Source organism: Triplophysa rosa, linkage group LG20 (genome assembly GCF_024868665.1).
Source record: "Triplophysa rosa linkage group LG20, Trosa_1v2, whole genome shotgun sequence".
NCBI classification, from domain to species: Eukaryota; Metazoa; Chordata; class Actinopteri; order Cypriniformes; family Nemacheilidae; genus Triplophysa; species Triplophysa rosa.
In genome coordinates, this window is record NC_079909.1 from 6,835,294 (window position 1) to 6,848,570 (window position 13,277).

Genomic DNA, 13,277 nt, shown 5'->3' on the forward strand with positions numbered 1-13,277 from the left:
GGCATATCTGACTGGATGGACAGAAAATGCTGATTTTTGTCTAGACTACTAATGGATGTGAAACGTAAAGCCTGAGACTTAATGCTGATGTCTACAGGCTTGTTCGACTTGACGCGGCGCCGACGATCCGACAGGCGGATGACATCAAAGTACCGCGAGAGCGATTCGAAAAACGATAAATAGTTTGCTTTCGAATCGCTCTCGCGGTACTTTGATGTCATCCGCCTGTCGGATCTTGCGGCGCCGCATCATGTCGAACAAGCCTTACGTCTTTCTGCTTCCTCCCTCTCCTTTCCCCTTTCGCTCTCTTTTTCTCTCTCACATGCCAGCGTTACCCTGAAGTCATATTGCTGTGCTGTTCCATGTGACATACCCTGTCACATGTTCCCTCATTGCAGCTCACTGCCGCGTAAAGCCGCTGCACTTGAATCAAAACGATGACATCATTAAGCTCCTCCTACGGACCCTCTGCTGACATTCCGTATGATGCACTGTGGATGACCCTGACATGTCTTATATTTATAACCTTCCATGAGGTTTCCTTGTAAACCCCCCAGGGTCGGATTCACTGAGCATGTGCAGATTGTAATACCCGTGTGGCACTGTATTTGCTTGTCAAGACCCTTGCGGTTTGTCTCCCAGCACCTTGGTGTCCGATGACCTATTTAACCTTTGACCCACTGTGAGCATCCCTTCAGTGAGTTTTTTTTTTTTTAATTTATTTTTCAAGCATTACACGTATAATTAACCACACCTTCAGTGAGAGAGTGTGAGATGTGTGTGGGGTTCTGATGCAGTATTTGGGGTTTGCACAGACCTGCGGCAGTCCTGCCATCTCCTGGTTATATGAGAGATGTGCATCATTTATATTTCAGTACTGTGCGATTTTTGTTGATGCTCACAGACATTTTGGTTTTATTTCAAAATAATTGGAACACTAAAAATAAAAAAATACAAATAAATATTTATAAATATTAAAATGTAAAATGTTTATAAATCAAATTTAAGCCAGCAGAATTGTTTTATTGGTTTTAAGTACAATCAAATTGACTTTACAAGTAATTTTCTTTCAACCTCTTCTTTTGAAATTTGGCTAGTGGTGAGTTGCTATAAATTTAAAAAAATAAATTGTTTATTTTGATCATCTAAAAAGTATTTTGTATTAAATTTAAATATAAAATTTGTAAAAATATTTTATAAAATATTCAAAAAATAAAGTTACGTTACATCACAACTTTTATAGCCATTGAATTACAAATATAAAATGTAGAGTTAAAATAAGAAAATATTTAAACTTATCCTTCCTGACCAATTAGAAATGGCTTCTCAGATCCTAAACCCTGCCCATTTTTATGGGCGCAATCTTTACACAAATTACAATTCTACTCACTTATTCTATTGGTTTGTTCCACACCAATGCATTTTTCCTGTTTTTTCTGTCTTACAGATCCTGTTTGACCAGACCCAGAGGTCCGTAAAGCAACAGCTGCACAATTTTGTGAAGGAGTAAGTCATTTCCAACTCCTCCTGCCCTTTTCCATTTCTTTCTTTCCCCCTCTCCTTTATCATTTATTTGTCTTACCCTGAAACCTCTCTCTGCGAAGGGATGTTCGGAGGTTCAAAGACACCAAGAAGCAGTTTGATAAGGTGCGTGAGGATATGGAGATCGCTCAGGTGAAGAACGCGCAGGCGCCTCGAAACAAACCGCATGAGGTGGAGGAGGCCTCAAGCACCCTCATCATGACCCGGAAGTGCTTCCGACACCTTGCCCTGGACTATGTCTTACAGGTATATGAAAAGATCACAACACAGTAACCACACCATATTATGAAAGTATTTTATTTGGATAAATCTGTAAATATCAGTGGCTGTATCTGGTGCCTTTTTGAATCTAAAATGCCCGTTGTGCCTCCGGCCCTGGCAGCAGTGGGCTGATGGATCAGATCTGACTGTTCCTTCTCTTCTGCACGTGTACCATCTTTTTTTGCCTATCATCAGCTGTCATTTCCTAGCATGACCTCTTTTGTACTAAACTCTGCCTCTCTCCTGGCCATGTGGCCAAATAAGAGCTGTAATGTAATTTTATCGTCCTTGCATGCTTTAAATGCCCTTGCTTTATTTTCAGTCCATTTGTTGTGTTTGGGGAATTCTGTAGTTTGACAAATTCTGGTAATGCCAGTGATCATTTTAGTTGAATGATGCAGCGCTGTTTTTGTAAAACTAGCTATTCGTTTTTGTTCTGTTCTGAAAGAGTGAATGACTGCTTTATGAACTGCATTAAACATAATCGTTTTCTATTCAAATGTAAGGAGCAAAAAAGGCTGTAATGTCTCTTATGGCCATTGTGTGGCACAAATATATTTGTAATCATTAAAGGGACAGTTCGCCCAAAAAGGAAAATTCTGTTCTCATTTTCTTACCCTCAGAATGTTCCAAATCTGTATAAATGTATTTGTTCTGCTAAACACAAATGAAGATATATGGAAGAATGTCAGTAACCAAACCACTCTCATCCCAAATTTTCCCTACTATGGCAGTAAATGGGGGATGAGATCTGTTTGGTTACTGACATTCTTACAAATATCTTCATTTGTGTTTAGCAGAACAAAGAAATGTATACAGATTTGGAACAACCTGAGGGTGAGTTAATTTTCATTTTTGGGTGAAATATCCCCTTTAAAACTTGTTAAAACAATAAAAAACATGAGCAAATAGTTTTCATGAAAGTTAGGTGAAAATATGATCACTGTCTGAATGTGGAAATATAGTCAACGTTGGTGTTCAATAAACACATCACATGAATATACATCACATTAACAAATGTACTGTAAGAGACTTTGGATGAAAGAAGCTACTGAATGACTCTTTGCTTTGATACCTTCCTCAGATCAACGTTCTTCAAGCCAAAAAGAAATTTGAAATCCTAGATTCAGTAAGTAACTGCCTTAAAGTGATACTTCACCCCAAAATGAAGATTCTGTCATCATTTACTCGCCTTCGAGTTGTTCCAAATCTGTATAAATGTCTTTGTTCTGATGAACACAGAGAAAGATATTTGGAAGAATGCTTGTAACCAGACAGATCTCGCCCCCCATTGACTCCCATAGTAGGAAAAATTACTTTATCATTTTTTTGTTGTGTTGAACACAATAGAAGACATTTTGAGGAATGTAGGACAGCAAACTGTTCTGGGGCACTTTTGACTACCATTGTTTTTTTTCCTACTGTGGGAGTCAATGGGGGGCGATATCTGTTTGGTTACAAGCATTCTTCCAAATATCTTTCTCTGTGTTCATCAAAACAAAGAAATGTATACAGATTTGTAACAACTCGAAGGTGAGTAAATGATGACAGAATTTTCATTTTTGGGTGAAGTATCCCTTTAAACTACATGTATTTGATATTACACAGCATCGTCCTTCACTGTAGTTTGTATTACCATGTATTTTTTGCTCTCCACAGATGTTATCCTTCATGCAGGCCCAGTACACTCTGTTTCAGCAGGGATTTAACCTCCTGGAGGAGATCGACCCGTACATGAAGAAGCTGGCAGCTGAGGTGAGATACATCTGTTCCTGCAGCATCATCATCATGTCATCAGAGCCATGTGTTCTCCTGCTCTCCCCTGACACATGGCGTCCAAATGAACACAGACCTAATGAGGGAAAAAGAGGGATAATGTCGCTTCTCGAGGGTGATGGGCATATTGTGTCTGTCTGAGACAGACTTAAAGATAATATAAGATAAAAAAATGTTTTACTTATGTGGTCCTATTGATTCAATTCATGCAAAATGAAATGATTCATCAGGGGGGAAAAGTATTTTTACATTTTTGGAAGGCACAACAGTTCAGTTTTAGTTTTAATTTAATTATTTTCTAATTTCTTTGTGTAATGATAAGTCTCATATATGCATATTAAATATAAATGTCATAAACCTGTATATAAAAATATCAGTAACTGTCTGGCTGGATTAATCCAATAACAAACTTAAAACCAGAACAGCAAGGTTTATGAACATATAAAGAATAGCAGTTGTGCGTTGTTGTGTTTATATTGCAGTTGGATCAGCTGGTCATAGACTCGGCCATGGAGAAGAGAGATATGGAGCACAAACATGCCACTATTCAACAGAGGGTGAGCAGATCCATCTTTATCTCATCATCTCCTCATCGCTTCCATTTCCTCTCTTCTAACACAAATCCTTCCTCTCTTTTCGTTTTTGATTAATGACTTTCTATTTTTGCCTACAGGATATCCTCTTGCTCTGCTTTTACCATCTTAAAGGGATATTTCACCCAAAAATGAAAATTCTGTCATCATTTACTCGCCTTCGAGTTGTTCCAAATCTGTATAAATGTCTTTGTTCTGATGAACACAGATAAAGATATTTGGAAGAATGCTTGTAACCAAACAGATCTTGCCCCCCATTGACTCCCATAGTAGGAAAAAATACTTTATCTTTTTTTTGTTTGTTCTGTTGAACACAAAAGAAGATATTTTGAAGAATGTAGGACAGCAAACAGTTCTGGGGCACTTTTGACTACCATTGTATCATTTCCTACTAAGGCAAAATCTGTCTGGTTTTAAGCATTCTTCCAAATATCTTTCTTTGTGTTCATCAGAACAAAGAAATGTATACAGATTAGGAACAACTCGAAGGTGAGTAAATGATGACAGAATTTTCATTTTTGGGTGAAATATCCCTTTAAGATGGTAAAAGCAGAGCAAGAGGATATCCTGTAGGCAAAAATAGAAAGTCATTAATCAAAAACGAAAAGAGAAGAAGGATTTGTGTTTTTGGTTGAGTATCCCTTTAAGGGTCATGTTGAATTTATGTCCAGCTAAAGAAACATATATGATATATGAAACCCATATACTATACAATCTGCCCACCTCAGATTATCAATTTAATAGCGAGACAGATCTAATCTAGGTGAATTTGAATGAAAAATGATGTTGGCTAATAAAGCGACTTGCTGGTGAGGTCACTGAAGTAGACGCACAACATTGTCCCTTCATTCAGCCAGCTATCTGACAATTCCCATAAACATCACATGACTGCAAACCACAACCGAATGTAGAACCAAAAAATATGCATGTGTGTTTGTGCTGCATATGGTTGCCACATTTTATGTTGTTTGTTTGTAGTGGCTTTGTGCAAAGTGCTTCATCACCATATCAATAAAGGATGGTGTTCTGCCTAAGCACACATCTCTCGGGATCTTGGCCCTCAAGACACACGCACACACTGACACCCATCTGCTAGCACATTGCTAGCCAGCGGGGCATTGTTGCCAATAGATCAGAGCCAGAAACACTCTGACTTTGCCATGTGACCCTGAATCATTGTTTCTGTTTGTCTTTGTTCAGACATTCCAGAGGTACTGATAAGAGGAGGTCAACACATTTCTGGACAAAAAAAACTATCTAGTTTGAAAACTGCCATCATTACTAGAATAGATCTACACAGGGATGAAGAGATCATCAATCATAACTTTAGTTGTCATGATAGAGCCAAGTTCTCATCTGTGCTGTCATACAGCTAATGATCATAACTAATGTGCATCATTATTGATGTAATAAATGTTTATTTCAGAATTCAAGTCCAGTCATTTATGAATGCGTGCACGGATAGTTCACTCAAAAATGAAAAAGATCTGTCATTTACGCACCCCCGTGTCATTTCAAACCTGTATGACTTTCTTCCAAAGAACACAAAGAAGATATTTAGAAGAAAGTTAGTAATCGAATAGCGTCGGTACCCATTCACTTCTATTGTATTGACACCAAACCAATGCACGTGAATGGATGCGGGTTAAAGGGATACTTTGCCCAAAAATGAAAATTGTGTCATCATTTACTTGCCTTCGGAAAGGAGGTCTGAGGTTTTGCTGGGTTCGTCGGATAGGCATCCTCTGTGTTTGGGGGATAAATGATTATAGAAATACATAGCATACTTGCCTTTCCTTGCTATTATCAGAGAGACATCTCATGAGTTGTGTGTCCCACTTTCTTCACATCCATTATCCTGGGTGAAAGATGCCTTTTGGTGAGGTGCTGCTGATAATGCCCTTTGTATGGTTCCCATCAATGCGTCACATCGTCAGTTGTATCTCTGTTCATGAGAACAAAGACATTTATACAGATTTGGAACAACTCGAAGGTGAGTAAATGATGACATAATTTTCATTTTTGGGTGAAGTATCCCTTTAAGCCCCCTTTAAAAATGTTTTTGTATTATTTAACAAAATATCAAAACAAATAAGGCTGTACCTGTTCTCAACACCAATGTTTTCATCAGTCATTTTTTATTGACTGTATAAAGATTTATGCCCAAAAAGGTACACAGCAGAGTGACCACAGTATAGTTGATCACATTAAACACAATAAAAGTCTAAAAAACAGAAGACTTTGTGTTATATATATCTTGTTTTATTATTTAAAGACTCGTTTTTTGTAAAACACTTGGTTTGTTGTATAGTTATGTATTCCAATGCATTTATACATTTTTAAGTCTGGTCGTATTCAAATGCTTGATGTACAACTAACAACATAACAATAACTGTACATGCAGACAGAGTCTGTTTTTATTCATTTTCTCTTTTCTTTTCTCTCCATGTTTGCCGATCACGTCCAGACTTTGATGCAGGTGAGTTTATTCTCTCTTCTGTGTCACATTTTGCTCCGGGTTTGTCAATGATTGTGAAATGAGAAGTACCAGTGGTTATTTTGCTATTTGTTTGTCCATGACTATTGTTTATATTGTCTGTGTGTTATGAACTGTTATGAACTCGGATATGCAGGTTGTGTTTTTCTCTGTACGGTTCAGATGTCAATCGCTTGTGTGTTATGAGGTTCATGTAGCCTTAGGTATGGATTGATTTGTGATCTATAAAGAATTGCTTAGTGACTGTCACATGCCGTGCACGTTTAGTCAATGCGTGCGTGTGTGTAGAGGCGCATCACAAAATCACGTGCACAGTTGTGTTTGAGCTTTGAAATGTCATAGGACTTTAACCGTGTTTATCCATTCAGATTTTTTCCAGTTTTATCTGTTTGGTGTCTGTTGTTATAGTTTCTAAATCCGCATGGACTTTGTGCAATAATAATAGGAAACATCTCATATAAACAAAATATATTTCTAGAGTTGTAAGACTGCAAAAGAGGAGAAAGTGCAGACTGTCAGAGGCACACGATGTTGAAGACGTACTTATAGCTGGAATACGAAACATTTTTGATAAACGATAAATGATCTTTGTAAAGTTATGGTGGCTTCAGGTTGGTCTGTGATAAAGTTCTCAGGGTCTGGAAGTCTCTGTGTGGGCATTTTGCCCACCTCCTCCTTGGCCAACACATCTAAACATAGCAGATGGCAGGAACCGATGTTAAGGGGAGCCAGAAAACATGGACAAATTAGTGCCACCAACTGTCCCTGGCAGACGTAGCTTAATTCAAGAGTGGCCCAAGGCTCAAATGCATCACACACACACGTTTACGCATGTGTTCACAGATAACACTTATTTAGATCATGACTTACAAACGGATTGACCCGTCTGGTTCTGTGATGCTGACTTTTAGAAGAGGTTGATACAAATGACTGGACCATCATTGGACTGGGAACCCAAAAGAAAAATCAAGTAAATGATATGTTATGTCCAGCATGCTTCCACAAGGCAGCAGGTTGTCCCAGTGACCTTCTGACCCCGAATGGGGTTTAACACCTTTATCATGTCCAAACACATCATCTGAGAGGAGCACAGTTCACCACAGAGGGTCTCCAAAGTCTGAAACTCCTCCCACCTTGAAAGTGTGGAGTGGACATGACTCTATGACCGCACAGTCCTGTCCTGCCTCTCCGCTGTGTGTACGTGTGCCTCGTGTTCATTGGGCTGAGGTTGTTGATTCTTTTTGATTGGCTGACGCATGATATTAGACAGATTGAACCATAGCAAGAACAAGTGGTTTTTTTTACAACTGTCCATAAATCGAAATGTTCATCAATGTTTATAGTACATCGGATAATAGGTTTCACGTATCAGTATAACCATCTTGGAACAGTCAACATTTCTGTTGCGAATGACTTAGAAACAGCTGCCAGTGAGACTTCTATGCATGTATATCTATGACCGTGACACTATGGCAAACACTAATTTATTTTGTTCACAAAATAAACTTAGAATATTATATCATATTAGTTATGCACATAATGTATCACGAACAGGTCTACGTTTTAGCACAAAACTCATTAAATGTTGTGTTTTGTATGCAGTTAGCGCATGTATTCATGCAGCCAGCTGCAGTCCTGCGTCCTGCAGTGGGAGGAAGCATCCTGTTGATTTATTCAAATGATTTGCAGATTTCTGAACAGTGTCTTGCCCTCTCTCCCTCCCTTCCTCAGCTTTCCATACCTTCAGTGACAGAGTTACGGTCTCTCGGCCGTCCCACCACCTTGCTGTTTTACTACCTCCTCGTGTTGCATCTGTCACTCCTCTAACACATGCTAACTCACTGCTCTCACACAGGTCCTTTATGCATGTCTAACTCAGTTGTGGCACCCTTGGGATTTCTCTTTCTCAGTGTAGAACAGAGTTATGTCATGTTGTGAGTTCAGCTGCAGTAGGTGTGTGAACGTGCGCTGTGCCAACGCGGAACACAAAACGGGGTTGAATAAAAGACTGTGAAACGGATTGTATTGATGTTATAAGCTATGTGTGAACGTGAGCAGTCTTTGTGTGTGTGTGGTTTTTTATAATAGTTTATAAATGCAACAGGGAGTTTCTTTTGACAGTTAATATACATAAACAATATTATAATACTGTATATAAACTATTTTGCAGAAGGTGAAGAGGGTCCAGAAGCACTTCCTGTTTCAGTTTTTTTAACATACGAATGTTAGAACAAAATACAGAATATTTTAGGACTGAATCAATGTTTTAAGACTTAAGACCCAAACGTATGTGGCCCAAACGTAATTTAAATTAAATATAAAATAAATTTTTATACTAGCCACTTGCCAGATTGATAACTAAACACAGACCGGAAGTTAACTTCGGGCCAGACGTGCGTCAGATGAAACCATCTAATTAAAAAGACTAAAGCTGTGTCCCAAATGACATACTATGCACTTAAACTATGCACTCAACCATGTAGTGTATGAATTTTAGAAGGGTAGTATCGTCCCAAATGGAATACTAAACGGTTTTATACTAACCGGAAGTATATCGGTTTCCCAGACGAGCGCAAATGACGTCAATCGCACAGCACAATGCGTGTGAATAAAAATCAACTTGAACATTGTACCATTCATGTAGTTTTCATCTGTTTTGTCCAGCATTACTTTAGTCACCATCAGATTGAAGCGTTATCACTCTGCAGGAGAGTTTTGCTCGAGCAGCGTCTGATAGCCCCGCCTCCCTTCCGCTACACAAGCGAAACTGCGACCGTTGAGTGCGTGAAGTGTCCACAGTTCCAAACTTCATATTTTCGGTTGAAAAAGTGCATCATCCGGGTACTTAAAGTGCACTTCTTTTTTGAGTGTTTTAAATGTGAACGCACTACTCATACTATTTATACTACAAAATGGCGTAGAATAGTGCACAAATGTGCGATTTGGGACGCACCTTAATAAACTAAAACTGGAAGTGCTTCTGAACCAGACGCCTTGCGGTGAAATTTATTATATATTTATTACGATGTTTATATCTATGATTATTGATTATCTGTTGTGTCTGCTATCGCTTTCCATTGCATATTTGATGTGGCTTGAGATGCGCTTGTAAGAGTAAGGTTATCTGAGAAGAAAGGGAGGAAGAGTTTGAGTGTTTGAGAGGGGCAATAACACGCGCTTGATTAAACAGCATTGCTCTCGCGTATGGCAAGCCGATGGTGTCACAATTACGCCATAGATTAAACACGTTTATATCCGAACGCCGTTTTTGACGCCATTTTAAACAGTATTTGCGACTCCAAACGCCATAAAAACGGCTGTGGACGGCTTTTCGCGCGGTTTTTTTTGTTTGTTTTTGCGGCACAAATTATGGAAAGCCGTTTGTGTCATATTTCGCCATCAACCAGACGCCTAGTGTTCAGAAGACACCTGGTTTTACGGCGTTTAAGACTTACAGACGCCGCAAAGTACGGCGTTTTGTAGCGCATGCTGCATAAATTATGGCGTTTTCGCCGCAGAAACAGCATTAATAATGGCGTTTTAAGTGCAATGCGAAACGTCGTTCATTTCGCCGTTTGGACTTCCAATAGTACGCCGTAAACGACAGCGCTTCCGTGTACATTCATGACTCTGTGTACGTTCATGTTTGTAGAATGCTTTGACTTCTCTCACGAAGGTGTCAGCCTTTGTAGCGCAGTAGACCGCGTGCGCGGCAGCAGCACTCTATCGCTTTTAATGACAGGAGTTCGACTCTGCGGTCCGACCATATTCTTCGTTCCTTTTGAGTGGGTTTATTGGGTCATGTTTTTAAATGTCGGAACACTACCCTGTTGCTGACAACTGATTAAATGACAAAAAATGCTTATTAACAAGCCAACCGGTGTAAGGCCTTAATGCATGTAACAGCTGCGGGCTAAGTCTGCTTACTGTGCAGTGGCTCTTGTGAGTATGTTTTTATTGATTAAAAATGATTTCCCATACGAACGCGTTTGTTTTTCTATTTACATATAGACTGTACATGCATTCAGTATAATACACTATAAGCTTTTGACGATCAAAAATCTAAAAATGATGGAGACTGTTCACATACAGATACAATAAGGGAAATGCTGACAAAAAAAGCTATTGTTGCATTATTACTATATAAATAGAAAAACAAACGCGTTCGTATGGGAAATCATTTTTAATCAATAAAAACATACTCACAACAGCCACTGTACAGTAAGCAGACATAGCCCGCAGCTGTTACATGCATTAAGGCCTTACACCGGTTGGCTTGTTAATAAGCGTTTCTTGTCATTTAATCAGTTGTCAGCAACAGGGTAGTGTTCCGACATTTAAAAACATGACCCAGTAAAACAATTCAAAAGGAACGAAGAATATGGTCGGACAGCGTAGTCGAACTCCTGTCGTTAAAAGCGAAACTGTGCTGCTGCCGCGCACGCGGTCCACTGCGGTGCCGAGGCTGACACCTTCGTTAAAGAATTCAATGCATTTTACAAACATGAACGTACACAGAGTCGTGAACGTACACACTCTAAAAATATGCCGTTTGTGCACATATGAAACATTATTCGCAATAAAGTTAAAAACAGGAAACGTTATTCAGATCGACATTCTACTACACAGGTCATTCTGTTCATTGGAGGGGCTGGACTGTGTAGAAAAGGCGGGGCTGATTTTAATTTTATAGAAAACGCCGCTTTTTACGGCGTCGTTTATGGCGTACTATGGAAGTCCAAACGGCGAAATGAACGGCGTGTCGCATTGAATTAAAACGCCGTTATTAACGTCGTTTCTACGGCGAAAATGCCATAATTTACAGCGCGTGCGCTACAAAACGCCGTACTTTGCGGCGTCTGTAAGTCTTAAACGCCGTAAAACCAGGTGTCTTCTGAACACCAGGCATCTGGTTGACGGCGAAATATGACCCAAACGGCTTTCCATAGCAAATACTGTTTCAAACGCCGTCAAAAACGGTGTTCGGATATAAACGTGTTTAATCTATGGCGTAATTGTGACACCATTGGCTTGCCATACTCGAGCACTTTCAGACAGATGGACGGGGAGCACGCGCTCGTAAATCCACAGATGACGCGGTGCTTTTTGAACGTGGAAGTGAAATAATGTTTGCGGTCGTATCCCTGGCTGAGGTCAGGGGGTAAAGCGAAGAGCTGGCCACATAAATCGACAGCTGTATGCTAATTATGGGAATATTGAGCGTTAGAAGTGCGATGCGCGAGCTTGTGTTGTCATTCGCGTCTCACTCGAGGACCGAGCTCGAGATCAATGAAGCGCGTGCCGGTGACTTTGATGTGAGATGACTTTACTGTGTTGAGCAACAACAGTTAGCTTTTAAGGAAAAGTGTTTAGTTAAAAGTTATTATTAATGCGTGTGGATAAACATTTTGTGAAGATGAAGATATTCGGGAGGTTGAAGTGTGCTCTGGTGAGTTGGAACGAATTAAATGTCTTCAAGTATTATACGCTATTATTTGTCACATGCATTTTTTGTTTGTTTTGTTGTATGTTTTGTTTACTTGGAGAGCTTTGAAACCTTGTTTTGACGTGAACTAAACCGCACGTGCACTTATTGCAAAGTATAAACTAGGCATTCTCCACATGCAAATAGACTGAGCAACACATTTAGTTATTGTAATACGTATATGTATTACTTTAATATGTATAAAAATGCATATTTTATACAGTACAGTGCATTGTTTTATAGATAAATTATGGTTTATGTTTCTTTTTTGTGACGCATGATTTAATGTGTATAGTTCATAAGGATTTCAAATGCATCATATCAAGACCTTGAAGGACACGGATGCCAGAGAATTTCTCATTGAATTCTGTAGTAGTACACAACCCATTATAGTAATGGCTTTCTTTAGATTTTTTGTGGTTTTTCTGGGCATTAAATAATCTTGTGAAATATGAATGGCTTTTATTTTGAGTTGTTTTGTGCAAGCCTGTGTGTTTGTCAGCTGTTAGACGTGTGTAGGAATAGATCAGTGATCGATCAGTGCTCATGTCGGGGAACAACGCTTGGTTTTGCTGAAACTTTCTGAGGCTGCGGGTCATTATTGATTGACATGACAGGGATTAGATATGGCTGCTGTGGATGCGGGGATTATGTTTTGACTGATACGGATTAAATAGTCTTTTGTCTGTCTCTGTTAAGACTTTACTGAACAATGGGGTTCTGTCTGTAAAAGAGAAGAAGAGTATCTCTGTTACAGAATCTACACTCACCGATGCTCTGTTTTACAGGATTTTGCTTACGATGACTCAAAAGTGGAATTCAATGTGGATGCTCCTAATGGTGTGGTGATGGAGGGATACCTGTTTAAGAGGGCGAGCAATGCTTTCAAAACATGGAACAGGTGAGATTCCAAATATGTGATCGTGTTAGATAGTCATTGTGTATGGATTTGTGTAGAGTTCATGTACGTTGATCTGATATCGAGTATGATTCTCTTCTTCCAGGCGATGGTTTTCAATACAGAACAGTCAACTTGTCTACCAGAAGAAACTAAAAGTAGGTGCTAAGCATCCATTCTGTTTTATATCTTGATTATCTTAGAATGTCTAATAAATCATCATTA

At 39.1% G+C, this 13,277-nt stretch overlaps 1 protein-coding gene across 1 annotated transcript in view; it reads left to right on the top strand.

Moving 5' to 3' along the window:
* The window catches only part of acap3b (ArfGAP with coiled-coil, ankyrin repeat and PH domains 3b), a 67,832-nt gene that overhangs the window by 44,794 nt on the left and 9,761 nt on the right, over positions 1-13,277 (top strand). The window contains exons 10-12 of the mRNA XM_057361423.1: positions 6,640-6,651; positions 12,943-13,055; positions 13,159-13,210. Coding sequence (XP_057217406.1) covers positions 6,640-6,651; positions 12,943-13,055; positions 13,159-13,210 — 177 coding nt within the window. The remainder of the gene's footprint in view (positions 1-6,639; positions 6,652-12,942; positions 13,056-13,158; positions 13,211-13,277) is intronic.